Source organism: Eretmochelys imbricata, chromosome 2 (genome assembly GCF_965152235.1).
Source record: "Eretmochelys imbricata isolate rEreImb1 chromosome 2, rEreImb1.hap1, whole genome shotgun sequence".
Taxonomy (NCBI): Eukaryota; Metazoa; Chordata; order Testudines; family Cheloniidae; genus Eretmochelys; species Eretmochelys imbricata.
Window position 1 is genome coordinate 11,915,597 of NC_135573.1, and position 27,597 is coordinate 11,943,193.

Sequence of the window (27,597 nt, forward strand, 5' to 3'; positions counted from 1 at the left end):
TTTTGTCCCAGAAACTGGATGCCAGACAATGCAGATTGATGATCTGCTCCATTCTCCTGTCAGAGGACATTTAACTAAAGTCTTTGTCTGCACAAAGTCACCTCCTTTGGTTTTATTCAGATTAACAGGGCTTTTTTTTTTTTAAGTTTCTCTGTATTGCATTAGTCTTGGCTGAGTCACTAGGACCTTGAGGGGATGTCTACACTGCCCCAAGTCTCAGAGCCCAGGTCAATTGACTCAGGCTCGCAGGGCTCGGACTGCGAGACTAAAAATGGCAGTGTAGACATTCAAGCTCGGGCCAGCTGCGGCTGTGCCTGGGGGTCATTGATTGCAGTGTAGATGTATCCCGAGTCACTAGACAGCTACAGGCCATGCCCTGGCAAAATTAGTCCAGTGCTAAGGGCTTGGTCAAAGGCTCTGTGTCTCCTCTGCATTGCCAACCATACTATGTTGTTGTTCTATTTTCAGGGCATTAAGGGCAGTACAGGCCCACCAGGTGCCAGCGGACTCAAAGGAGAAAAGGTGAGCTGGGGAAAGTGCCCAAGGAACACTTTGAAAGGCAAACTCATTTCATTTTGAATAAACTCTCCTAGAAATTACAGTACTGCTAGTTATTCCCATGGGTCTCAGGTGCATCTAGAATCACTCGGAGAATTGATAGATGGAGCCCTGGGGCTTGATATTGCTCTCTCACTAGGATAGATCCCGAGTAACTCCGCTGAAGTAAACAGAGTTAACACTACTTGAAAATTTGGTGTAAATTCCTGTTCTCCTGGAAGCCAATAGGCCTCAGTGGGAGCATGATCTGATCCCAAGTGAAAACAGAATCAAGTCCATGTATGTATTCCTGGGATTTCCTGGAAATGGTGAGCTCAACAAGTTCTTTGGTTAGCTAAGTTGCTGGGTGAGGCTTTGAGTGGTGGAGGGATGTGTATTTGGGGCAGCATGAATGATGGGAGGTACTGTCTGTGGTTACTACAATAAAAGCTGTGTTATCCAGCACTTTACCAAGTGGAAAGCTCTAGAAACTGGCATTTCAGGGTGTTGGATCCGGGCGGTGCTCACCTCGGGTGGCTCCTTGCAAGCGGCGACATGGCCCTGCTGCTCCTAGGCAGAGGAATGGCCATGGGGGCTCCATGCGTTGGCCCTGTCCCGCCCCAAGCGCTGGCTCTGCAGTACCCGTGGGCCGAGGCAGTGTGCAGAGACGCCTGGCCACGCCTCTGCCTAGGAGCAGCAGAGACATGTTGTTGCTTGCAGAGAGCTGCCCGAGGCGAGCACCGCCTGGATCCACCACCCCAAATCCCTTCCCATGCACCAACCCCCTGCACCGAGTTCCCTCCTTTGCCGAAACTCCCTCCCAGAGCCTGCACCCCAACATGCGCCCAACCCCCAGCCCTGAGACCCCTCCCACACCCCAACCGCCTTTCTCCATTCGTAAGTATATGTTAATGCTATCAAAATTTTGTCCCTAAAAGAAACATTATCTGTCAGAGAAATGTTAGGGAAGATCTCCCAAAGCCTCATAGGGAACAATTTTCCATATAGCTTAGGTACAATATTCAGGTTTCCTTGGGCATGCCCTCCTTTGTTCTGATTCACAGCCTGCATAGTTTTGCTTCCCGAAACAATGCCAAACACTTGTTTGATAGCATAATCTTGTGGTTCACAAGCCCGTCAACAGCAAATCATCCAACCAGTTTAACAAGTGCTGCCGAAAATCATGCTGTTGTTAGCTTGTCGGCGGATCATTTCTGTCCTGCCTTCCTGTGTTAATTGGAATAATTAACATCTTTTCTCTTGACATCCACGGGATGCAGCAGGCATTTGAGCCAAAAGTCGACAGGAACATGAATGCTCCTTCTCTGTTGCTCTGCTAGAGGAAAATTCAGACTGTCGGTGAAGATGTCCTGCTAAGCACAGTGGCCTTTCATTCCTGTTTTTTTCCCCTAGAAGGACGCTCCCTGTTTCCTTGTGCTAGTGTTTCCTATGACTTTACTTTGTAGTACCGATAGTGTCAATTTCTTAAGAGTGAAGATTATTGCTCATGAGAGGTTTTGAACTCTCAGCCTTGGAGACTGCAGACTTTCATCCACAGATCCAGTGAGGCACAGATAACACCAATACAAGCTTCCTCATACTGACCTACCGGGGTCAGATTCTGTGCAGCTTCCCATCTTCTGGAGTCACTTACAGCTTGTGCAGTGCGGGTGTAAAATGACACCAGTTTGCATGTTTTGCACAGATGTAAATGACTTCACAAAGTGCAAGGGAGTGGAGAATCCAGTCCAGTGTGCCTACATCCTGAGCTGGGAGTTAAATTAATGGTAGCAGTGAATACGATGTAGGGGAAAGTATACTTCCCAGATAACAAGGTGATGCAGTGCATGTGTTTCTATTTATGTATTGTGGATCTGATGCTTCTCTTACTTACATTTGTATAAATCAGACCTCAGTCCATTGAATCAGTGCTGTTACCAATGTGAAATGGGTATGAATCAAGCCTCTTCTAGCTCCTTCAACACTGGATTTAAACCACTTGGAAAAGACACAAGAAAGCCTACAATGGAACAGAGTTTAGAGTTTAGAGCATTCACTTTCTGACTCAATCTGTATACTGGAAGACACTTAAAAAAAATGACAAGCAAATGGGAGCTTCCCCTCCTTGATAATTATTCCCTGCTCTCAGATATTTTTAGTGGAAAGTTTTACCTTGTCATTTTAAAACTAGTTATTAGACTTTCCAGGGCAGCCTTGTGACTCCCTGCTTTCAGTCTGTCATGTTTTTGTTGTTTCCTACATTGTCCTCTGGCATTAAAGATAAAAAGGTTTTTTTTCCCCACAAAGTGGCTAAATGATACTCTGCTGAGTATCCAAGAATGCAGATACCAGAATCAAACCACTCTGTTTCCCATTATGTTTCCACTATAATTCCAAAGATACAGGGTGGGTTTTCAAAAGCACCTAAGGGTGTTGCATGCTCTTCTCCTGGTGATTTTTAATTGGAGGGGGGCATCTATCTCCCTCGGCACTTTGGAAAATCCCAGCTATGCTGTAGAGTCTGCATAAAGACATATACAAAATGAATGGAGTACCTCTGAAGCAGAAAGTGTGTAAAAGACGTCATAGGTTTACCAGGGAGTGAAGGGAGCAATTAATGACCATAAGGACACTGCAGAGAAGCTAAATGGTATTTTTGCATTAGCTTGTTCCTGAATGGGTGTTGGGGTGACATCTCTCCAAGGCCTGCTCTTATAACGTCATAAATATGAGGCACTATCAGAGACAGTGGTTTTGGCACAAACTGATAAATTAGAAGGCAGCTAGTCACCAGGACGTGTGGGATCATCGAAGAGTACTGAAAAAACATAAAGCGTGTGTCTGTTCTGTCAAGTGACTGTGTGACAATGCCATTGTTGGCTTCCATGTTTGACTCTGCAAAGATTTGTGTCAAGTGTGCTTCTTTTTACAAGAAAAATGTGTGTGTGTGTGTATATATATATATATATTCTAAATTCCAGCCCTGCTGACTCTGTCTCGGATGTGAGAGTCAAGCTGGGTTCTTTCCATCTGGCATATAAACACCAGTAATAAGGGGTCTACAGGCCAAATTAGGACTTATGGACCCAATTCACAACTGCATTACTCCAGTTTTATGCCGGTATAACTGCATTGAAAGAAACAGTGTTACACTGGGGTAAAACTGGAGTGGTAAATTCACAGCAGTGAATCAGGCCCTTCATGACACCTCTACAAAATGGGGAAACTTTGCATTGATTTGGACTGTATATTCAAATCTCCTCTGTCTGGGAAGGTTCACGGGCACATGCAGAGCATGAAACAGACAGACCATAAGGACAAGAGGCTGCTGTTGAAAAGAAGTTTGGGGGCTTATTTCTATTTCATTGCTTGTCTGTCTTTTCCCTTTCCACGCAGGGTGAAGCAGGGCTTCCAGGATTACCAGGCTCTGCAGTAAGATGTTGCTTTAGCATTGACATGCGATATGAACTATAATGCATGAGAAACAAAAGGAAGGAAGGCAGGGATGGGCTGGGAGGATTTTGTAAATTTAGGGATGGATTTTGTGTGGGATTTTCAAATGGACAGGAAGCTTAAGCCAGTGAAGATTCCCGAGAGCAGGATTTCATGGATTCTAGGATCCCAGTAAGGAGATTAACTGCAATATTTGGGAGACTTTGAATTATGAAGAGGTAGGATTTGAGGAGACCATAAAGGGGAGAACCGAAATACCCAGGAGTCAGGGAGAGCTGGCAGTAATAAACAATTTTCAGAGGAGTGGCTGAGATAGTATCTAATGGAGTTGGTCTTGTAGGGAAGAAGATGGGCCTGGGAGATTAGAAGGCAGACAAGAGTTCAGAGTCAAGTGGAACAGCTCAGTCTCTGACATCAGGGGCCCAGTGTGAGATTTGAGAGAAGAGCTGGAGAAGACAGACTTGGGATGGGCACCGCCCTTCTTGCCATGTAGCAGGGTATCAGCTTTGTGAAAGAAGTCACAGTGGAGGTAGGAGCTGAAGACCACAATGAAAGGGTAGCTGCACTGAAGAGGATAGAGGTTTTGATTTTCCTCTCACTCCAAATTTACACCCGTGAAACTCCAGTGACTTCAATGGAGTAATTTTTCATTTGCTCTGGTGTCACTGATGGGGGAATCAGGGTTTAATATTGGCCACATAGAGGTGTCATCTATAGCTGAATTCAGCAAAGAGATTGCCACAGGGGACATCCTAGAGAAGAGAAGGGATCAAGGACTGAGCTCTGCCGGCGCCCCATAGCTGAGAGGTCTAGTGATTGGAGAGTATTCATGGTCAGTCGCAAAAAAGGGGAGTGATTAAATCAGTAGAATCAGAACATAGTGGAGTGAGATGCACAGGACTCCTGATGGAATGAGCTAGGATTTGAAGTCATGGTCAACAATATCAATATGGCACTGTGACGAGGAAGGACCTGGAGCTAGAGACAGACAAGAGAATACCAACAACCCTAATACATAGAGGTAAATAGGCAACTGCATTACTGTGAAAGGAGTGGAAGCCAGACTGAAAGCTTTCAAGAAGACTGCTTGGGTCAGAGGTTGGGAACTGACCCAAGACTTCGATGAGACATATTAGAGATGCGGCAGTAGCTCTGGCCACAGAGTGAGAGGTGTGTGAGGAAGGAATTTTTGAGCATTAATATGTAGGGCTGTAGACTTAAGGTGTTTAGCAGTGGGAAGTGAATGGTTTCTTGTCCTGAAGCAAGTAGAAAATTATACAAGACCGGAGGAAGGCAGGGTGAAAGGACAAAGAACTGTCATTGACAATTTCACAGGGATGTATTTATTTGTTTAAAATTGTGCACACATCCATTCAAAAGGAGCCTAGGCCAATGATGCCATGTAAAGACACTTGCTGCTTACATGCATTTGGACACCCAGAGGTCTCTAGGTTCTTTGTGCAACATTCCATCCAATAGCACCATGTTGTTACAGCAGAAGCCTAACCTCGCTATTGGAGACTGCAGATAAAACCAGACATAGTTGGCCAAATTCAGAGGTGATGGGTAACGGAGGAGCTGGAGGAAGGTGTACGAAGATGTGAGGACTGTTTGAACTTACACTTTCTTCCAGTCTTCAGCATGTATGTAGGTTACGCCAACTTAAACGTCCTTGAACGTGGATGGAATGGGTATAAGTGGCTCTGTGGGAGCTGACAGAGTAAAAGGGAGCCTGCTTGAGCATAAGGGAATCTAAGGCCCCAATCATGCAAACACGCACATGGTTAATTTGAATTGTGGTGGTAAGTCTCCCACTGACTTCAGTGGGACAACTTGTGTGCTTCAAGTTAAGCACATGATTATGTGTGTACAGGATCGGGCCTAAGTTAGTATAAAGGGATCTAACTTACACGTCATCCCTGAATTTGGCCCATTGTTTATATAGTACCACAGGTGTTTATGGTGCTTTACAGGTAGAAAATAAGACAAGATCCAAGGAGCTCACAAACTCATTTATAAAGATAACACAGGTATTATTGGCAAAGAGTTTTGTGGCACCTTATAGACTAACAGACGTACTGGAGCATAAGCTTTCATGCGTGAATACCCACTTTGTCGGATGCATGTAGTGGAAATTTCCAGAGGCAGGTGTAAATATGCAAGCCAGAATGAGGCTAGGGATAAGGAGGTCAGTTCAATCAGGGAGGATGAGGCTCTCTTCTAGCAGGTGAGGTGTGAACACCAAGGGAGGAGAAACTGCTTGTGTAGTTGGCGAGCCATTCACAGTCTGTTTAATCCCGAGCTGATGGTGTCAAATTTGCAAATGAACTGAAGCTCAGCAGTTTCTCTTTGAAGTCTGGTCCTGAAGATTTTGTGCTGCAGGATGGCTACTTTTAAATCTGCTATTGTGTGTCCAGGGAGGTTGAAGTGTTCTCCTACAGCTTTTTGTACATTGCCGTTCCTAATATCAGATTTGTGTCCATTTATCCTTTTACGTAGGGACTGTCCAGTTTGGCCGATGTACATAGCAGAGGGACATTGCTAGCACATGATGTGCACTGCCATCATGTGCCAGCAATGCCCCTCTGCTATGTACATCGTACACAAGCAGTTTCTCCTCCCTTGGTGTTCACACCTCACCTGCTAGAAGAGGCCCTCATCCTCCCTGATTGAACTAACCTCCTTATCCCTAGCCTGATTCTGGCTTGCATATTTATACCTGCCTCTGGAAATTTCCACTACATTCATCCGACGAAGTGGGTATTCACCCACGAAAGCTTATACTCCAATATGTCTGTTAGTTCAGGGGTCTCCAAACTTTTTGAATCGCGCACCCTCAGGGCCAGCTCTGGGGAAGGAATAAAAAAAGAAGAAGAAGTGCTGCTGGCGTACTGCCAAATACAGAGCAGGGAGAGCCGAGCGGCTGCCGGCGTGCCGCCGAAGACGGAGCGGGGGGAGCCGAGCGGCCGCCGGCGTTCCACCGAAGACGGAGCGGGGAGAGCCGAGCGGCCGCCAGCGTGCCGCCGAAGACGGAGCAGGGAGAGCCGAGCGGCCACCAGCGTGCCGCCGAAGACGGAGCAGGGAGAGCCGAGCGGCCGCCGGCGTGCCACCGAAGACGGAGCGGGGAGAGCCGAGCGGCCGCCAGCGTGCCACGGAAGACGGAGCGGGGAGAGCCGAGCGGCCGCCGGCGTGCCACCGAAGACGGAGCGGGGAGAGCCGAGCGGCCGCCGGCGTTCCACCGAAGACGGAGCGGGGAGAGCCGAGCGGCCGCTGGCATTCCACCGAAGACGGAGCGGGGAGAGCCGAGCGGCCGCCAGCGTGCCGCCGAAGACGGAGCAGGGAGAGCCGAGCGGCCACCAGCGTGCCGCCGAAGACGGAGCAGGGAGAGCCGAGCGGCCGCCGGCGTGCCACCGAAGACGGAGCGGGGAGAGCCGAGCGGCCGCCAGCGTGCCACGGAAGACGGAGCTGGGAGAGCCGAGCGGCCGCCGGCGTGCCACCGAAGACGGAGCGGGGAGAGCCGAGCGGCCGCCGGCGTTCCACCGAAGACGGAGCGGGGAGAGCCGAGCGGCCGCCGGCATTCCACCGAAGACGGAGCGGGGAGAGCCGAGCGGCTGCCGGCGTGCTGCCGAAGACGGAGCGGGGAGAGCCGAGTGGCCGCCGGCGTGCCGCCGAAGACGGAGCGGGGGGAGCCGAGCAGCTGCCGGCGTGCCGCCGAAGACGGAGCGGGGGGAGCTGAGCGGCCGCCGGCGTGCCGCCGAAGACTGAGCAGGGAGAGCCGAGCGGCTGCCAGCATGTGCCGAAGATGGAGCGGGAAGAGCCGAGCGGCTGCTGGCATGTGCCGAAGGCGGAGCGGGGAGAGCCGAGCTGCCACCACTGTGCTGCCGAAGAAGGAGCGGGGAGAACTGAGCTGCCACCAGCATGCCGCTGAAGACGGAGCGGGGAGAGCCGAGCGGCCGCCGGCATGTGCCGAAGACGGAGCGGGGAGAGTCGAGCGGCCGCCGGCGTGCCTCCGAAGAATCAAATGGCCAGGAGCACTGCTGCTGCATTGATAGCGGTGCTCCTCCTGCTGCTCATCCCCGTGGATGGTCTTGCGCACCCCCTGGGGTGCGTGCACCCCTCACTTTGGAGACCCCTGTGTTAGTCTAGGTGCCACAGGACTCTTCGCCGCTTTTACAGATCCAGACTAACACGGCTACCCCTCTGATACTTGACGAGTATTATTGTTCTTGTTATTGTATAGCAACACAAAAGATGCTAACCACAGCACAGAGAACCAAGAGATCAAGCTCTCTACAAAGACAGCACAGCATAGTTCAAGGATATGTGAGGAAGGGAGGCTGTGCTGGAACCGAGTTGAAGTAAGCGGTGAAGGTTAGCAGGCATCATGGGGGAGGGAACAGCTAGTGGGGTTAGATGTGCAAAATAGAGAACTACTGTATGCCTGAAGCTTTCTAGATGTGTCTTCCTCCTGTGCGCTCTGGTTTAATCTCTGGCATCTTAATTCCAGGTACAAACGGAAGGTCTGAAAGGAGAACAAGTAAGAACAGTTCAATATCTCTATTGTACTAAATGTAAGAAGTAATAATAGTCTCTCTCTTTTTTTTTTTAAACAATTGAAGGGGCGCTGTCAGGTAACTCAGCTACCCGCATCAGTTTTTGTTTTCAAAGCATGTTGCAAAGTCTAATGTGACTAGAAATATTTTTATGACATGGAAGTGAAGCTGGCCAGACTACTCCCATGACACCAGATGAGTCTGACAGAGAACATAAACAGGGCAAATGGCGAAGAGTCAGTTCCTCTGTCAAACTTCTTTCTGCTTTCAATACAATAAAAGGTGTGGAAAGGGATTTTAAACAGGGTTTGATTTTTATCTTGATAGTGTCACTGACAATGGAGACACAGACACCGACAGGAAGCCATTTGTTTGTGCCTCTTATTGCAATTTGGTTTTTAAATATGTATTTTGTACTCTAAGGGCCCAGTTTATGGCTAGGCTAGTGCAAAGGGGCCACACAAGGCCCAGGAGAATACCCCTGGTGCAGGAGGCCCTCTATGAGAGCTGACTCTGACATAACCCCCTACTCCCTTCCAAGAGCCCCATTGCATGGGGTGTTCCTGGAGGGACTGGGGATGTGGCCAGGATGGTCCTGTGGCATAAGCATTCCCCTCATAGGTGTCTTGGGTAGCTCAGCCCTGTGCCCCAATTCACGCCCCATGCAGAGGGCCAGCACAAACTCATTCACCGCTTACAGCCCACTTGTACCTTCCACCTAGGACTCAAGTGGAAATTATGGTACATAAGCTTTGTGCCAGCCTTCTGCATAGGGGTGGACGGGGTACAGGGTCTCTGCATTGCATCTCATGTTAGGGAAGAAGGGAGGCTCAAATTGTGCATATGGGTGCCCTACATATGGGTGCCTGAAGGGCTGTTCAAAGAGATGTGGCAAATATATCAGCAACTGCCCTTGAATTCATTATCTCAAAGAGGAAATCAATTACTTGAACACTGACGGGTTTGTTTATTTATTTTCTTAGGGAGCCCCAGGCCCGCGAGGACCACAAGGCCCACCTGGAGTTCCAGGGGTACCAGTAAGTAGTTTCTTTTACTGCAATATTGGTTCATATAGGCTGAAATTCACTCTAGCACAGGGGACCCACCCACAACCTTATGTGCTACTCTGGTCTTGTCTGAAGAGCTTAAGTGGTGTACGTGTCCTTATGTCTTCTGCATTGGCAAGAGGAATTCACCCTTTGCGGAGGAACTGCTCAAAGCCAGGTACCACTTAATCCCTGAGGGTGGTGCAGAGGACTTGGGCTGGCCGTCTGCACAGGGGTGAGCTTCACCTATGGGGTCCCATCTTGCAAGGTGCTGACTGCTTTCAACACCTGTTGATTTCCTGGGAAGCTGTTGGCACTCAGCACCTCTCAGGGTGGTTCCCAAACAGGAACCTTGTGTTAACTCCTAGACAGCAATGTCATGAACCTCAGATTAAGATTGCTACAGAAAGGAGCGAAATTGCCAGAAAAACCTCCAGGCCAAGAACATTACAAATGATTAATAATTGTTGGAGGGGTTGGGGGGGAGAATTTTTCTATGGAAATCTAGACATCTGAACATTCTCTCCATTTGGCTTAATTGTAGCCTCTTTTCCTTAGCTGTCTCTTATGATCTAGTTGTAGAAGCCAGCGCTTATCACACCCTGATTGTTACTTCATTTTCACACAGTCTGTTTGTTCCCACTCCTGAAGCTGCAAACTGTCCTGTCTTGCTGTGACTATTGCATCATGCTTTGGAAAGTTGTCGACATTATGAAGATGTATTACTAAGTAAGCGAGGCAAAGCTGATTTAAAATATATACCTAAGTATGGTTTTGGGCTCCCCTTATTTAATCAGCACATTGACTCACCTTCTCTCTGCTGTTCTATCGTCCTAAGCGTTCACGAAAGAACATGCTTGTCAGATAAAAGGCAGCCAGATACAGACGCTCCACAGCAATAGTGCAGAACTGAGTGAAATTGCCTATACTCGTCAGTATTTTGTCTTAGGTAGTACATTCTCTATAAATGGTTTCTCTTTGAAAGGGTCCAGCCGGTTTGGAAGGCAAGGCCGGAGTTCCTGGTTTACAAGGTCAAAGGGTGAGTTGACATTTTTATTTCATAACTGTCTCAGATGTTCAGCAGGATGGCTGCTTTGTTTAAATAGGCCCTGGACACCTGCTCTATTTGCACAGGCTTTGTACTGATTTAACTGTTTCAATGAAGGGTATAATTTCCCTGTCGAAATAGTGAAATCACTACAGCCCATAGTGTGGATGCAGCAATATCAGTATAAAGGTGTCACGCTAGATTGCGATTCCTACAGAGGACAGCTCACTTACTTACCAGATCAGCCGTCGCGGTCACCAATGGGGTCAGATGTCGGCTGGGTGTGTGTTCATTCAGTGTGCTGTCCCAGCTCTGTGCAGGTAGCGGAGATAGCAGACCTCAGTTAAACTCTCCAATAACTCCACAGCTCGGTTTGTAGCGAAGGCACGCGGCCAGGTTTATTGCCAATGAATCATGGCAGTAGCACCTGGCAGACTCTACGAGGCTACTAAGACACATATGCTCGTGACAATGGATGTAGCTTAGACAGTGGCAGGACCTTCCATTGCTCCCTAGGCTGGCCAAAGACACTCCCTCTGAGATACATCTTTATACCCTCATACAAACAAGTTACACGTTGCCTCTGACATAGTTAGTTACTGCCCTTGACGTCACTAGTTATCACCCATCATCTTGTACATGTTGGTTCGATCAAAACATCTCTATTACGTACTGTCATGCTGACTTTATCTTTCAGGAGGGGTCAGTGTGTTCCTGTTATCCTTGGGGAATGTTTTTGTACCATCCTTGATATCGGGATGTTTTGATACCATTTGATATCAGGATGTGTTTGCGTGAGCACTCTGTGACTAGCATTTCCTAGAAATGTGTATTTATGCAATATTAGCCCTGTTCTTGCCAGATTCTGTCTCATACCAGGCCTCTGATACCAGCGCTTATGTCTCAGGCTCTCTTTCTACTACAACTGGTATAGCTTATTTCCCAATAGCTATAGAGCTAGAAGGCTTCTCTATACTCGTAAAACTTCGCCAACACTAGTGGGGTACAAGTTAATCTGCATTGGTCTACTTAAAAGGTACAATTTTAGTACCCTGTAGTAGAAAAGGTCTGAGACACAGTGCTATTAAAGACTGTCAGGAATGTGCAAATAACACCCCAGATTTTGGAGAAAGAAGGAGGGTTGACAGAATATAACAAATTTCCAAGAGGCTTGCCCTTTGTTGGCTGATGCACATGGCTGATCATTATTTTCAGGTTGCCAGTGACCTAAGCCGCAGTTACAAAACGAATTGGCAGTTTTTTGTTCTCATGCCTCCGTCCTTCTCTCACGCACCCACTTGCTTTGTATCTGTGTCTGCTGCGCTCACGCACGCTGAGTGCTATTAACTCCCACCCCTAGTCACTTTGAATCATAGAATCATAGAATATCAGGGTTGGAAGGGACCTCAGGAGGTCATCTAGTCCAACCCCCTGCTCAAAGCAGGACCAATCCCCAATTAAATCATCCCAGCCAGGGCTTTGTCAAGCCTGACCTTAAAAACTTCTAAGGAAGGAGATTCTACCACCTCCCTAGGTAACGCATTCCAGTGTTTCACCACCCTCCTAGTGAAAAAGCTTTTCCTAATATCCAACCTAAACCTCCCCCACTGCAACTTGAGACCATTACTCCTTGTCCTGTCATCTTCTACCACTGAGAATAGTCTAGATCCATCTTCTTTGGAACCACCTCTCAGGTAGTTGAAAGCAGCCATCAAATCCCCCCTCATTCTTCTCTTCCACAGACTAAACAATCCCAGTTCCCTCAGACTCTCCTTATAAGTCATGTGTTCCAGACCCCTAATAATTTTTGTTGCCCTTCGCTGGACTCTCTCCAATTTATCCACATCCTTCTTGTAGTGTGGGGCCCAAAACTGGACACAGTACTCCAGATGAGGCCTCACCAATGTCGAATAGAGAGGAATGATCACGTCCCTCGATCTGCTGGCTATGCCCCTACTTATACATCCCAAAATGCCATTGGCCTCCTTGGCAACAAGGGCACACTGTTGACTCATATGCAGCTTCTCGTCCACTGTCACCCCTAGGTCCTTTTCTGCAGAACTGCTGCCTAGCCATTCGGTCCCTAGTCTGTAGCGGTGCATTGGATTCTTCCGTCCTAAGTGCAGGACCCTGCACTTATCCTTGTTGAACCTCATCAGATTTCTTTTGGCCCAATCCTCCAATTTATCTAGGTCCCTCTGTATCCTATCCCTACCTGCCACCGTATCTACCACTCCTCCTAGTTTAGTATCATCCGCAAATTTGCTGAGAGTGCAATCCACACCATCCTCCAGATCACTTATGAAGATATTGAACAAAACCGGCCCCAGGACCGAGCCTTGGGGCACTCCACTTGATACCGGCTGCCATCTAGACATGGAGCCATTGATCACTACCCGTTGAGCCCGACAATCTAGCCAACTTTCTACCCACCTTATAGTGCATTCATCCAGCCCATACTTCTTTAACTTGCTGACAAGAATACTGTGGGAGACCGTGTCAAAAGCTTTGGACTCAGTGCAAGTAGTCAGCAGGAGAAAGAGTGGAAGAATCAGATCCTCAATAATCTACAACAAACCAGTAACAACTGTGCTCACATTGGTAACTCAACACTGTGAAAATCTGAGTGGGTTTATCTAACAGCGAGGGGCTGTTAGAATTGCACTTTGTACACTAGCTTGTGGAGTGGGACCAACATGCACAGGAGAATATCCCATGAAAGGAACTAGGCAGAGGACTTGCTGAGGGCTCCAAGGGGCATTCAGAATGGTCACTTCCCCCGAGTGGAACAGCTCTCCACTGCCCTCAAAGGCTCCATTCAGTCCAACAGGCACAGAATGGTGGAGGAACCTTGAGTTGACCTACAGATCAAAAAACTGTAACCACGTATTTGCCACCATAGGCCTGGTAGGGCATGAGAGAAAAGGCAGTGAGAGAGTGGCTGCAGAAAGGTGGATCTCTGGCACATAGCAGTGTGCTGGAAGTAACCATATACATTTGCACTCCAGATAATTTATTATATGTCCATGGTTCACAGTGGTCAAAATAACTCAGACTTTATTTCTCACCAGCATGTGTCCTTTGAAGGAATGTTGTTGGGTCAAACATGGCCAATATGGGGAGGTTTTGTAATAACAAGCTTTCCGAAAGCTGAGGCCAATAGAAATGTATCCAGGAATTTAATAGTCCAGTGGAAACTTTAGGATCAAATAGATATTCCCATACAGTGTTTGTGCCTTTGTTTGGAAGTGACATAGGAGCACAAGTCACATTGAATGTTTGGACCTATTGCTCTTCTAAGAAAACGTGGTGTTTAGTTGTGTACATTGCCTTCCATGGAAGCATCTAGGTACACAGTGTGTATTCACAGGGCGTGTGTGTGTGCATGTGTGTGAGTGTAACCTCAGAACTTACAAGAATGGAATCCAAGCTTGATCCCATTGATATCAACAGAATAGTGGCCCAGGTTAGAGAGTAGGGAGAGCTACCACCTACATATGTAAATTGAATCTTCCAAGAAATGTCGTCAACGCAGACATCATTTTGGTTGAGTAATGCTAAATTAATCAGATCAGATCTGCTTTGGATAGTTAGTCCCCTGTGTTTAAGTCTTTATTTCCTGTTAGTCTACCTTAAAATAAAATGCTCACAAAGTGCTAGCTCATCATTTTCCAGAGGCTTCACCAAGTGCTGGGTGAGATTCCTTTTGGTGCAGATGACAGGTTTCAGAGTAACAGCCATGTTAGTCTGTATTCGCAAAAAGAAAAGGAGTACTTGTGGCACCTTAGAGACTAACCAATTTATTTGAGCATAAGCTTTCGTGAGCTACAGCTCACTTCATCGGATGCATACTGTGGAAAGTGTAGACGATCTTTTTATATACACACAAAGCATGAAAAAATACCGCCTCCCACCCCACTCTCCCGATGGTCACATAAACACCACCCTATACTGGAAACTTACTGACTGCTATTCCTACCTACATGCCTCCAGCTTTCACCCTGACCACACCACACGATCCATCGTCTACAGCCAAGCTCTACGATACAACCGCATTTGCTCCAACCCCTCAGACAGAGACAAACACCTACAAGATCTCTATCAAGCATTCTTACAACTACAATACCCACCTGCGGAAGTGAAGAAACAGATTGATAGAGCCAGAAGAGTTCTCAGAAGTCACCTACTACAGGACAAGCCTAACAAAGAAAATAACAGAACGCCACTAGCCGTCACCTTCAGCCCCAAACTAAAACCCCTCCAACGCATTATTAAGAATCTACAACCTATCCTGAAGGATGACCCAACACTCTCACAAATCTTGGGAGACAGGCCAGTCCTTCCCTACAGACAGCCCCCCAACCTGAAACAAATACTCATCAGCAACCACATACCACACAACAGAACCACTAACCCAGGAACCTTTCCTTGCAACAAAGCCCGTTACCAACTGTGCCCACATATCTATTCAGGGGACACCATCACAGGGCCTAATAACATCAGCCACACTATCAGAGGCTTGTTCACCTGCACAGCCACCAATGTGATATATGCCATCATGTGCCAGCAATGCCCCTCTACCATGTACATTGGTCAAACTGGACAGTCTCTATGTAAAAGAATAAATGGACACAAATCAGATGTCAAGAATTATAACATTCATAAACCAGTCGGAGAACACTTCAATCTCTCTGGTCACGCGATTACAGACATGAAAGTTGCTATATTACAACAAAAAAACTTCAAATCCAAACTCCAGCGAGAAACTGTTGAATTGGAATTCATTTGCAAATTTGATACAATTAACTTAGTCTTGAATAGAGACTGGGAGTGGCTAAGTCATTATGCAAGATAACCTATTTCCCCTTGTTTTTTCCTACCCACTCCCCCACCCCCCGACGTTCTTGTTAAACCCTGGATTTGTGCTGGAAATGGCCCACCTTGATTATCATAAACACTGTAAGGAGAGTGGTCACTTTAGATAAGCTATTACCAGCAGGAGGGTGGGTTTGTGTGTGGGAGGGGGCGGGGGGTGAGAAAACCTGGATTTGTGCTGGAAATGGCCCAACTTGATTATCATACACATTGTAAGGAGAGTGATCACTTTAGATAAGCTATTACCAGCAGGAGAGTGGGGTGGGAGGAGGTATTTTTTCATGCTTTGTGTGTATATAAAAAGATCTTCTACACTTTCCACAGTATGCATCCGATGAAGTGAGCTGTAGCTCACGAAAGCTTATGCTCAAATAAATTGGTTAGTCTCTAAGGTGCCACAAGTACTCCTTTCCTCTTGGTGTAGAGTTCTCTTCACGGTTGCAGTGACCCAGAGCCCTACCTTGAATTATTTACACACTGTTTAAACATGACATCAGAGCAGATATGATCGATCACATCACACGGAAACTTTGAACTCGCCTCCCCTTGATTTAGCCCAGTGATGCGAGGAGCATCTTATGAGACAGCAGAGTCCAAGGCTGGAAGTGAAGCACACTTTGCAGATGGTCGCTCCAGTCTCTGAGCTGCTGCTGCACGGTTTGATTAGCCAACCTTGCACTGCAGTGGTTTCCAACCTTTTTATGCCCAAGATCACTTTTTGAATCTAAGGGCAACTCAGGATTGACCCCGCCCCTTCCCCGAAGCCCCATCCCTTCCCCAAAGCCCTGCCCTGCTCACCCCATCCCGCCTCTCTCCCTCGCTCGCTATCCCCCACCCTCACTCACTTTCACTGGGCTGGGACAGGGGATTGGGGTTCGGGAGTGGGTGCGGGCTCTGGGATGTGGCCGAGGGGTTCACAGTGTGAGAGAGGGGTCAGGGCTGGAACAGGGGGTTGGGGTGCAGGAGAGGATACAGGATGCTGGCTCTGGGAGAGGGGTCAGGGCTGGGGCAGAGGGTTGGGGTGCCGAAAGAGGTATGGGGTGGTGGCTCTGGGAGGGGGGTCAGGGCTGGGGCTTGAGGTGCAGGAGGGGGCTCAGGGTGCAGAAGAGGGCAGGGGGTGCTGGCTCTGGCAGGGGGCTCAGGGCTGAGGGTTGGGGTGCAGGAGGGGGTATAGGGTGCTGGCTCCGGGAGGGGGTTCAGGGATGAGGCGTGGGGTGTGGCCTCCCATTGGGCAGCACTTACCTCCAGTGGCTCCTGGTCGGCAGTGGGTGCAGCGAGGCTAAAGCAGGCTCCCTGCCTACCCGCCCCCACACCGCTCCCGGAAGGGGCCAACGCGTCTCTGCGGCCGCTGGGGTGGGGAGGGTGGGTGGCCAGTGGGAACTGCAGGGGCAGTGCTTGCAGGCAGGAGCAGTGCGCGCGGAGGGAAACCCCTTTCCCCCCGCCCCCGGGGCCACGGGGCTGCACTGGCCGCTTATGGGAGCAGTGTGTGTGTGGGGGGGGGGTGTGTAGCTTTAGGCAGCCACACTGCGTTGCCACCGGAGATCGCGATCGACTGGGAGATCCTCTAGGATCAACCGGTCGGTGACCACGGCTTGCACTGGAATCATAGGGACTTGGTGATGTCTTCATACACGAGGACAGCACTGGAGGTTCATTTTGCCGAGACATCTGCCGCCTGAGTCAGCAGCAAAGCTGTTTAAAAAACACACATTCGAGCGACCTATGATCTAAGAAAAAAGATACAGGGGAGAGAACATCTCTCTGCAGCAGGCTTTGCTGCACCCCTCCCGCTGAGCAACATGTCACAGAATCGAACGACATAAGCTTGACTGAAGAGTCATCCCATGGAAATGATAACACATACACTGGAACAGGTTAATCCCTTCATAGAAAAGGGCACTTGTGTTAGCTCTCATTTCCTCCGGTGCTTAGAGAACAGTACCTTTGTTATCTCTTTAGCAACTAACTGTCTTCTGCTTTATTTATGAGACAAGATGTTCCACATCGTCCCTGTTTTTGAAGCCTGCATGGAAACACTGCTTCTCTAATCCGATTAACAGACAGTATCAGTTGAGTGAAGGACCATGATCTGTCAGGTCTGTGGTGCAACATAAAATGCTTATGCTAATGAGCAATTGAGGAGAGCTGTCAGTGGATGCATACTGCGTTTGAATGTTTCCCTACCTGCTTTGTTGTGCCTAGCTATGAAACATCTTAGGGGAGGAAGTTTTGTCAGTCGCTAAGAAACTTAGCTGGGTAGAATTTTTGAATTAAAAACATTGCCATCCAAGAAAATGTGTGAATATCTGAGGTGTGCAAAACCCTGAACATGGGGTCTGTAATGACATCCAGCAGATGTGGAAGCCGTAGTAGACAAGCAGAGGCCACTGTCACACCGCCAGTGTGATCCAAAGAGGGGTTTGAGCTGCTTCTAAGCTAGCAGATAGACCTGTGGTGGCACAAGTTCTCCTCCCTTCTGCATGTACACACAAACAAGCAGGCTCCGTAGAAGCAGCGTGATCTGGTGAATAGGACACTGGATTGGGAGTCAGGACAACTGGGGCCTATACCTGGCTCTGCCACTGATCTGTGGTGTAACCTTGGGCAAGTCACTTTACCTCTGCGTGCCATAGTTTCATAGTTGGAAGGGACCTCAGAAGGTCATCTAGTCCAACCCCCTGTTCATCTGGGGTACAGCCAGTGTCCTCTAGAACGGTCCAGAGTGAATGTCTCAGCTGAGCACAGGGCTCTGTCTATAGGGAATTTCTGTCAGCAGTGCTGCATATTGAAGGGAAAAACCGAGACAAATTCTTCCAGCTCCAGGAGTGGAGGAGAGTGAGAATACAATGATGACAGCAGTGAAGTGAAGCTTCCAAAAGTCCTGAGAATAGCAGAGAGAAAAAACTATGGGTGACGTCCTGTGCCTGATTTCAACAGGGACAGGATTTCAGCCCATGTCCGGGATCTGGTACTCCACTAGCCCTTGCACTTTGTGTTGCTATGTACACTTGTGCAGAGTGGGTGAAAAAGAGTAACCCTCTGGGGCCAAAATCCCAGCTGGTTTAAATCAGGGAGGCTTCAAGGCAAAGGAGCAGCACCAGTTTACACCAGCTGAGGATTTGGCCCCTGATGTGATAGTGATTTGCTCCTATTTTGCACTCCCTCTTAAAGGTATTAATGGGTAACAAGCTGTAAGGCAGGGGAGAACTGAGCCCCAGTCTGTATGTGAAGATTCATAGGGATTTGTACAGTTTCTGTGGAGTGCTCTGATATCAGGGTGGCTGTGGGTCTGATAAAATCATTGGTAGTATTTAATATTTATATTGAAGTATAGCCCAGATGCCCCAGTCAGGATCAGGGCCCCATAGTGCTAGGCGCTGTACAGACACACCGAAAGGGACAGTCCCTGCCCTGATGAGTATACAGTCTAAGAAGACAGACCCATCCACAAGAACTCTAGGCTGGCCTGCAGTGCTTTTGTTAGCCAAAATGTAACTGGCATGGAATCTAGCAGGGATACATATGTGTTTTTTAAATAATGTGTTGGAGCATTTCATGTCTCATAGCTGTAATATGCTGTAAGGGTTAGAGCCTGGGCAGTGAAAGAACACAGTTGATGTTATCTGGAGGTATTAGAGGTAAGGTGCTGCAATTTCATGGGGAAAAGATGACCTGTCATTGGCTGAGTACCACCGCTGGCTGCTGTAGCAGAAGACTATACCTTGCCTATCCCTTGACTTCAGCAAGGCTTTTGATACGGTCTTCCACAGTATTCTTGCCATAAAGTTAACAAAGTATGGATTGGATGAATGGACTATTAGGTGGATAGAAAGCTGGCTAGATTGTCGGGCTCAATGGGTAGTGATCAATGATGTCTAGTTGGCAGCCGGTATCAAGCGGAGTGCCCCAGGGGTCGGTCCAGGGCAATGTTCCCTCAAATTTTTGACAGGCCGTGTGCACAAAAAATTTCTTCTGTGCAAATTTTTGACAGGCCATGTGCACAAAAAATTTCTTCTGTGCAAATTATGCTTCTGTGCAAATTATGCTTCTGTGCAAATTTTTGTGCATGCAGTGTTTCACCGTGTGCACGGGGTTTAGGGGTCTGTGTGCGTGTGCACACACGCACAGCTTAGAGGGAACAGTGGTCCTGGGGCCAGTTTTGTTCAACATCTTCATTAATGATCTGGATGATGGGATGGATTGCACCCTTAGGAAGTTCACGGATGACACTAAGCTGGGGAGAGAGGTAGAAAAGGACCTGGGGATTACAGTGAATGAGAAGCTGGGTATGAGTCAACAGTGTGCCCTTGTTTCCAAGAAGGGTAATGATATATTGGACTGCATTAGTAGGAGCATTGCCAGGAGATTGAGGGAAGTAATCATTCCCCTCTATTCAGCACTGGTGAGGCCACATCTGGAATATTGTGTCCAGTTTTGGGCCCCCCCACTACAGAAAGGATATGGACAAATTGGAGAGAGTCCAGCGGAGGGCAACAAAAATGATTAGGGTGCTGGGACACATGACTTATGAGGAGAGGTTGAGGGAACTGGGCTTATTTAGTCTGCAGAAGAGAAGAGTGAGGGGGGATTTCATAGCAGCCTTCAACTACCTGAAGGGGGGTTCCAAAGAGGATGGAGCTTGGCTGTTCTCAGTGGTGGAAGGTGACAGAACAAGGAGCAATGGTCTCAAGTTGCAGTGGGAGAGGTCTAGGTTGGATATTAGGAAAAACTGTTTCACTAGGAGGGTGGTGAAGCACTGGAATGCGTTACCAAGGGAGGTGGTGGAATCTCTATCTGTAGAGGTTTTTAAGGCCCGGCTTGACAAAGCCCTGGCTGGGATAATTTAATTGGGGTTGGTTCTGCTTTGAGCAGGGGGTTGGACTAGATGACCGGCTGAGGTCCCTTCCAACCCTCATCTTCCATGATTCTATGACATGGTGTAATATATTTCATAGAGACTGGGAATAAAAAGGAGATAGAAAAAGCTGCAGATCTGAGGTTGCTGCTCTTATTGATAGAGCAGAACGAGTAGTTTAGTATACCTCCTTCCACTGGTTATTGGTCTGATTAAGAGTTATGGGCCATTAGTTACACAGACATCATTTTCCTTGTTACAGAGAAGATTGTAATTTCTTAACATAGGGCCTGATGCTGCACATCTTTACACAGGGGAGTTAGGATTACTCACATGAGGAAGGGTTTGCAGTAATGCATCCCTAGATTATGAGGTCCATGGGGGCAGCCACAGTGTCTTCCATTTGTCTGTAGAGCAAACATGAACTACAGATCAACGAACAACCTCTCCACCAGAAACAGGTATTTCAGACTTGTTCAGTTAACACCAGTGATCCCCAAACAGTGAGCCTGTTTAAGAACTAATAGTTTTTCTGTCATTCACCTTCATGAAGGTTGCCTCTTAAATCCTGAGGTTGGAGAACCTTGGCTTTTCAAAGTGGGGGGGTTTTGCTTTGACTTAACTTGTGTCATAGTAAGGACCAGCATCGAGCCAGGGAGCCTGGGGGAAGAGGGAGAAGCAGCTTCTCCCCTCCCCAGAACACAGGGCCTGAAATTCGGTTTGTTCTTAACCAGGCCATGCTACAGTATGTGTGTAGGTGTGGGGAGGGGGGAAGGGGGTTACTCCTTACTCCCTCCGCATCGCACACTGTGAACCTATGTAAGGGTGAGCTTTCTTGGCCCAGTTCTTTGATGATAACATCCTCTGTGGTTGTACCTCTATTTTCAGCACTCTCACACTTCACGCTTAGAATCATAGAATATCAGGGTTGGAAGGGACCTCAGCAGGTCATCTAGTCCAACCCCCTGCTCAAAGCAGGACTCAGGCTTCTCTGAGTTTAGCCCCTCATTAGTGGCTAAGTTTAGCATTGGCTTCTGCAAGCAGTGTGTTGGCCTGTGCGGACCCCTGAGCAGCACCTACAGGAAGTTATTCTAACAATGCAAGCCAGTGACTGCCAGTTAATAGACCCTGAGGGAAAGTTTTTCCTGAACTTTTGTTCTGTAGCGTTAAAAGGCAGGGAGCGGGATTTCGAGTGAAAAACCCTGCTGGTTCCTTTTGTTTAGCCTTCACTGGCTTTAAGAAAATATAGATTTTTACAGATTGGCTTAACCAGAACCTGTTCTATATAGTGGTGGGGGTATGGATGGGACATGGCGGGTTCAAAATACAAACGCAGGTGGGTTAACTGAGAAAGGGTGCTGGATGATTTGCTCACAGTCATGTAGTGATTAGCCACACTAGGAATCACAGAAATGTAGGGCTGGAAATAATCCTAGACCATCCCTGGCAGGTGTTTGTCCAATCTGTTGTTAAAATCCTCCAATGACGGGGATTCCACAACCTCCCTTGGAAGCCTCTTCCAGTGCTTTGCTATCCTGATAGTTAGAAAGTTTTCCTAAATCTCCCCTGCTGCAGATTAAGCCCATTACTTCTTGTCCTACCTTCAGTGAACATGTTGAACAATTGATGACAGTCCTCTTTATAACAGCCCTTACCATATTGGAAGACTGTTATCAGGTTCCCCCCTCAGTCTTTTTTCCCCAAGGCAAACTTGCCCAGTTTTGTTTAACCTGTCCTCATAGGTCAGATTTTCTAAACCTTTTATCATTTTTTATTGCTCATCTCTGGACTCTGTCTGAGTTATTCACATCTTTACTAAAATGCAGTACCCAGAACTGGACACAGTGCTCCAGCTAAGGGCTCAGAATTGCCAAGTAGAGTTGGACAATTACATCCCATGTCTTACATATGACACTCCTGTTACTACACCCCAGAATGACATTAGCCTTTTTTGCAGCTGCATCACTTTCTTCACTCATATTCAGTTTATGATCAACTAAACCCCTAGATACTTTTTCAGCAGTTGTTCCCTATTTTGTAGTTGTGCATTTGATTTTTCCTTCCTAAGTGAAGTACTTTGTACTAGTCTTTATTGAATTTCATCTTGTTGATTTCAGACCAATTCTTCAATTTGTCAAGTCCTTTTGAATTCTCTTCCTGTCCTCCAAAGTGCTTGCAACCCCTCCCATCTTGGTGTCAACTGCAAATTTTATAAGCCTTCTCTCCACTCCATTGTCCAAGTCATTAATGAAAATATTGAATAGTACCAGACCCAGAACTGACCCATGGAGGACTTCACTAGATACCCCCTCCCAGTCTGACATGAAACCATTGATAACTATTCTCTGAGTACGGTCTTTCAACCAGTGTTGCACCTACCTTTTAGTAATTTCGTCTAGGCTTTGTTTCCCTAGTTTGCTTATGAGAATGTCATGTGGGACTGTGTCAAAAGCCTTATTAAAATCTTTATTATTACATCTTCTGCTTCCTCCCTTATCCAGTTGGCCAGTAACCCTGTCAAAGAAGGAAATTAGGTTGATTTGACATAATTTGTTCTTGCCCAAACCATACTGGCTATTCCTTATAGCCCTGTAAGCCTGAGAACAGAACCCAGGAGTTCTGACTGCCAGAATTCTCTTCTAATCAATACCAACACCTCTTCTAGCGTGACAGTTCTTCTGTGCTCCACAGCTCCTAATGAAGTCTTCAGCAGGTGTGTGTGTATCGGAGGGTTGGGGATAGTAGCATGATCCTGTTCCTTTTCCCTGTTTCTTTTGCCAGTGTGCATTTTCTCAGCCTGTAAGCCAATGAACTAGTGCACCAGCCTCGGCACCAAAGAATACCCTCCGGCCACGAGATTTTGATCTTTTTTCTCCAGGGATTCAGTTTTATTTCTGCAAATAAAACTGTTTAACACTAGTTCAGTATCTCAGTCATGTCCTTTCCCCTGACCTGGGTGTCAAGCTGTCTGGAGTGGCTTATGAGCAAGAATAGCAACCTCAAAGCAAACTGTTAAGATGCTTGGGGCACCAACCCCAAGTTGGTTGTGAGTTCTATACTTAATGGAAAAATTGGAAAGAGTCCAGCGAAGGGCAACAAAAATGATTAGGGGACTGGAACACATGAGTTATGAGGAGAGGCTGAGGGAACTGGGATTGTTTAGTCTACAGAAGAGAAGAATGAGTGGGGATTTGATAGCTGCTTTTAACTACCTGAAAGGTGGATCCAAAGAAGATGGATCTAGACTATTCTCAGTGATAGCAGATGACAGGACAAGGAGTAATGGTCTCAAGTTGCAGTGGGGGAGGTTTAGGTTGGATATTAGGAAAAAATTTTTCATTAGGAGGGTGGTGAAACACTGGAATGCGTTACCTAGGGAGGTGGTGGAATCCCCTTCCTTAAAAGTTTTTAAGGTCAGGCTTGACAAAGCCCTGGCTGGGATGATTTAGTTGGGATTGGTCCTGCTCTGGGCAGGGGGTTGGACTAGATGGCCTCCAGAGGTCCCTTCCAACTCTGTTATTCTATGATTCTATGATTAATTTCACCAACCAAGTAATAAGTATAAACTCCTCAGGTACTATACAGACTTAACGTGGAGGCACAGACAGTCCCTTTGGGTATTCCAATCTATGTTGCCACCCAGGCAAGCTTGACTCTGACAGATGGTCCATTACACCAAAAATCACAACAATATTCAGGTTACTCTCAGTTCCAAAGCATCAGTCACTTACTCCAGGTCAGTTACTCACCAAAGATCTCTCACCTAGATAATGTTTGTAGTCAATCCTGTAACAAAGTAACTAAAGGCTTATTAACTAGGAAAAAGAAATGTGAGTTATTTACAAGGTTAAAGCAGGTAACATATACAGAGAAAAGAGTTATACACACACATACACAAATAAGTTGAGATCTTAAATTCCAAATGATAATAGAAACTTCTTTAATAAGCAAACTTTATGTGTCTTTTAGGGCTAACCCAAGCTAAACAGTTGGGGGGACTCTTTGCTTGTGCTTAGAAATCCTTAGAGTTGGGGACTTTTTGCTTGTGCTTCTTGCTCAGAGTTCAAGCAGCATAGGAACACTAAGTTCTCCTTAACAGGCATTTTTATTCCCTTCCTCCAGCATTCAAGCTGTGATGGGACAAAGGCTTTGGCACATACCCTCTTCAGAGGTGTGGGGGAAGTAGTCACCAAAGTCTTTTTTCCACAGTGGCCCATTTGGATTCAACAGTCCTTCCTGAAAGGCCTGAGATAACAACTCTTGTGGTGAACGAGTATTTCACACTTGGTAATGCTTCTCCCCTGGCTGAAGGGGATTTACAGCCTTAGCAAACGTTTTGATAGTTACAGAGAAAACATTTAAACATTACCTTATACCACGGGATACAGATATTAGAAGTAGGATTAATATGTGCAGCTCCTTATAAGCATTCCATAAAGTCTAAACACCAGACACATTCGTATAACACTAATATCTATGTTAACTACACTAACCCACAGGTGAGCCGGACTCATTTCCAGGTATGCATATGTCAGCGTACAGTGTGGCCTGGGGCCTTGGCATGAGCTTGCACCTGCTGTGCCGTTGTTTTCGGCAGGAGCCTGTCAACTCCCTGCAGCTTTTATACTCCTTTCTAGCCTGCTCCCTGCAGGAATTACATTCCACAGGCCATCTACGTGGAAGTCGCATGTGAACTGGGTTCTTTTTCCTGACCCAGGGACTCCTGCAGCAGTGTCCCTACTCCTTACTGCTCTCTTTAGCAACTAGGCTACTTTGCTGACTCTTATGAGGCCAAATAAGTGATCTTCAAGCTATCATCTGCCCTCACAACATCAGCTAGGAGGCCACTGGTTAGTTACAGGTCAGGGCAAAGCCCAGCTCCCCCTAAAAGGCCAACCCCCATGTGACATAGCTATTTGCAACTGGTCATCTTGGAAGCCAGAATTATCCCGTACAACCTTGTACCTGTTCTCCCAGCACCTCCTTTGAAGCATCACCACAAAGGATTCTGGAGGATATGTGATGTAGAGTCTTTGAATGTCTGAACGGGGTGAGGAGGGTCCCCCTTTGGAAAAGAGCAGGAACTCCTGCTTTGTAGCTGCAAGGAAAAAATAAGCATTGGTTGTTATTGGCATTAGGACATGGGGGCACTCTTGGCTGATAGAGGGATGGGACAGAGTTAGTGTCGCTATTGTTTGTTGTTCTGCTGAACTCTTCTGTGGGGCAAGGTTCTGATGGGCCTTTAGGCAGGTGTCTGAGAGGGGCTGATGTGCAAGGAGCTTGCCCCATCCCTCTACAGCCCAAGCAAAGGGCCCACCGGAAGAGATGGATTTCATGGATTTTTTTAAGGCCAGAGGGTCCATTGTGATCATCTACTCTGACCTCTGGCCAGAGAACCCCACCCAGTGATTCCTGCATTGAGCCCCACAACTTCTGATGGAGCTAGAACAGATCAATTAGGAAAAAAATCCGATCTTGATTTAAAGACTTCAAGGGGTGGAGAATCCACCACACCCCTTGGTATGTTATTCTGGTGGCTCCCAATGGAAATGCAGTCTCTGCACATCACTGGGATGCATGTTGCCCCAGGAAGTGTTGGGAAGGGAAAGGGTGTGGGAGACTATGGCCTGCCCCCCAATCCTATGGAGCAAGACCAGTGCAGAGAGGAGGGTGTACTGCATTCCACCAAAGGGTGAAGAAGCAAGAGTGCTCCCTCAATACACCAGGGAGCGGTGGCGGCACTGGGCTCTGCTGAAGTCAGTGGAGTTGCACCAGAGATGAATGTGGCACATTTCAGAAATCAGCCATCCTGCACACACACACTCACCAGTGATCCCAGAGCCCCCAGTTAGGAAAGTATGCACGTGAGCTTTTAGTTTAATGGTAATGGTGTACCTATGTACAAAGGGCCTGTGGTGGGGCGGCTGCCCCAAACCGGCAGGAGAAGGGTTAAGGTGGCCTTGGAGAGGCTGCACAGAACCCTGCCAATCAGGAAAGGGCTCATTGGGAGAGCCAATCAAGAGAAGTCTTGCTGGAGCAGCCCATATATAAAGGACTGCTCAGCAGAGCAAGGGGCAGTCTCCTCCTGGAGGGTAAAAGGGAAGGACTGTCTGCTGAGGAGCACTGGCGGTACTGCAGTGCTGGGTGGGGTAGCGGAGCAATAGGAGAGGCTGCCCATGGCCAGACTGAGGCTCTGAAGCAAGGGCAGGGAAGATGCTAGGGCTACAGAGAAAGTGGCCCAGGAAAAGTAGGCAGCGGGAATAGGAGAAGGGGCAGTAAGCGGCTGACAGCTATAGGGTCCCTGGGCCGGGACCCAGAGTAGCGGGTGGGCCTGGGTCCCTCCCTTTACTCCTAGTTGCCATGAGGAGAGTGGCCTAAATCCAGACTGCATTTGGCTCCTGAAGCCCGGTGCTAGACTAGAGACTGCAGTTGGCCACTGAGGCAAGTGGAGGGACTGAGGACTGCCTGTCCCCCAAAAGTGGGGAGACAGTGGACTGGGGCACAGCCAGAGGGCCATGTCCCGAAGAGGATGCTGCAGTCCAGGAGCAACACGGGTCCAGATGGTGGAAGAAATGGAAGTAACAGCAAGTGAGGCACTGCTAGGTGGTCCCGGAGAGCTAGTTCCCAGTATGACCAGCAAGAGGTGCCACAGCAGTGAGACTGCTCTGTTATATGGCCCTTTACTGGGCATCTATTCAGGGATTTCACTAACCTTGTTGCCCAGGGACAGGGCCTTAGCAGCCCCACAGTGGAGCTGCGTTGAGTATTAGCTAATGTGGCAGATCAGCTGTTAGCATTTACAAGGACTTGTCTGACAGCCATCTTTAGTGAGAGGCAGTGAAGGATCTTTTAATGGTGTATGGAAATTGCACAGAATCTCCTCCCACATCTGCTGAAATACTAACCTACAGCCTCTCATCAGTGAATACTCTGATCCACTCTAGGGGCTAGTAAATAATAATTGAAACCTAGACCAAGCAACACTGTTGTGTTTGATTCATCAGCCAGGAATTTCTGACTATCTCTGTGTTACAGGCAGTCAAGGTCTAGGTTTCTACACTGACATCCTCATAACCAGACTGCACAGTGGGAACAGTGAAAGTTTGACATTCTCATCTGTCCCTCATCTTTGAACTGTAGATCTCACTGCAATTGCCTTAGACTACATGCAATTATGAGAGTCTGAATTTACTTTAGTTTGTTCATATATGGGTTGTGGAATTTAATATG

At 47.6% G+C, this 27,597-nt stretch overlaps 1 protein-coding gene across 1 annotated transcript in view; it reads left to right on the forward strand.

Moving 5' to 3' along the window:
• The window catches only part of COL22A1 (collagen type XXII alpha 1 chain), a 296,104-nt gene that overhangs the window by 152,354 nt on the left and 116,153 nt on the right, over window positions 1–27,597 (forward strand). Inside the window, exons 17-22 of the mRNA XM_077811037.1 lie at window positions 478–522; window positions 2,745–2,753; window positions 3,934–3,969; window positions 8,498–8,527; window positions 9,527–9,580; window positions 10,575–10,628. Coding sequence (XP_077667163.1) covers window positions 478–522; window positions 2,745–2,753; window positions 3,934–3,969; window positions 8,498–8,527; window positions 9,527–9,580; window positions 10,575–10,628 — 228 coding nt within the window. The remainder of the gene's footprint in view (window positions 1–477; window positions 523–2,744; window positions 2,754–3,933; window positions 3,970–8,497; window positions 8,528–9,526; window positions 9,581–10,574; window positions 10,629–27,597) is intronic.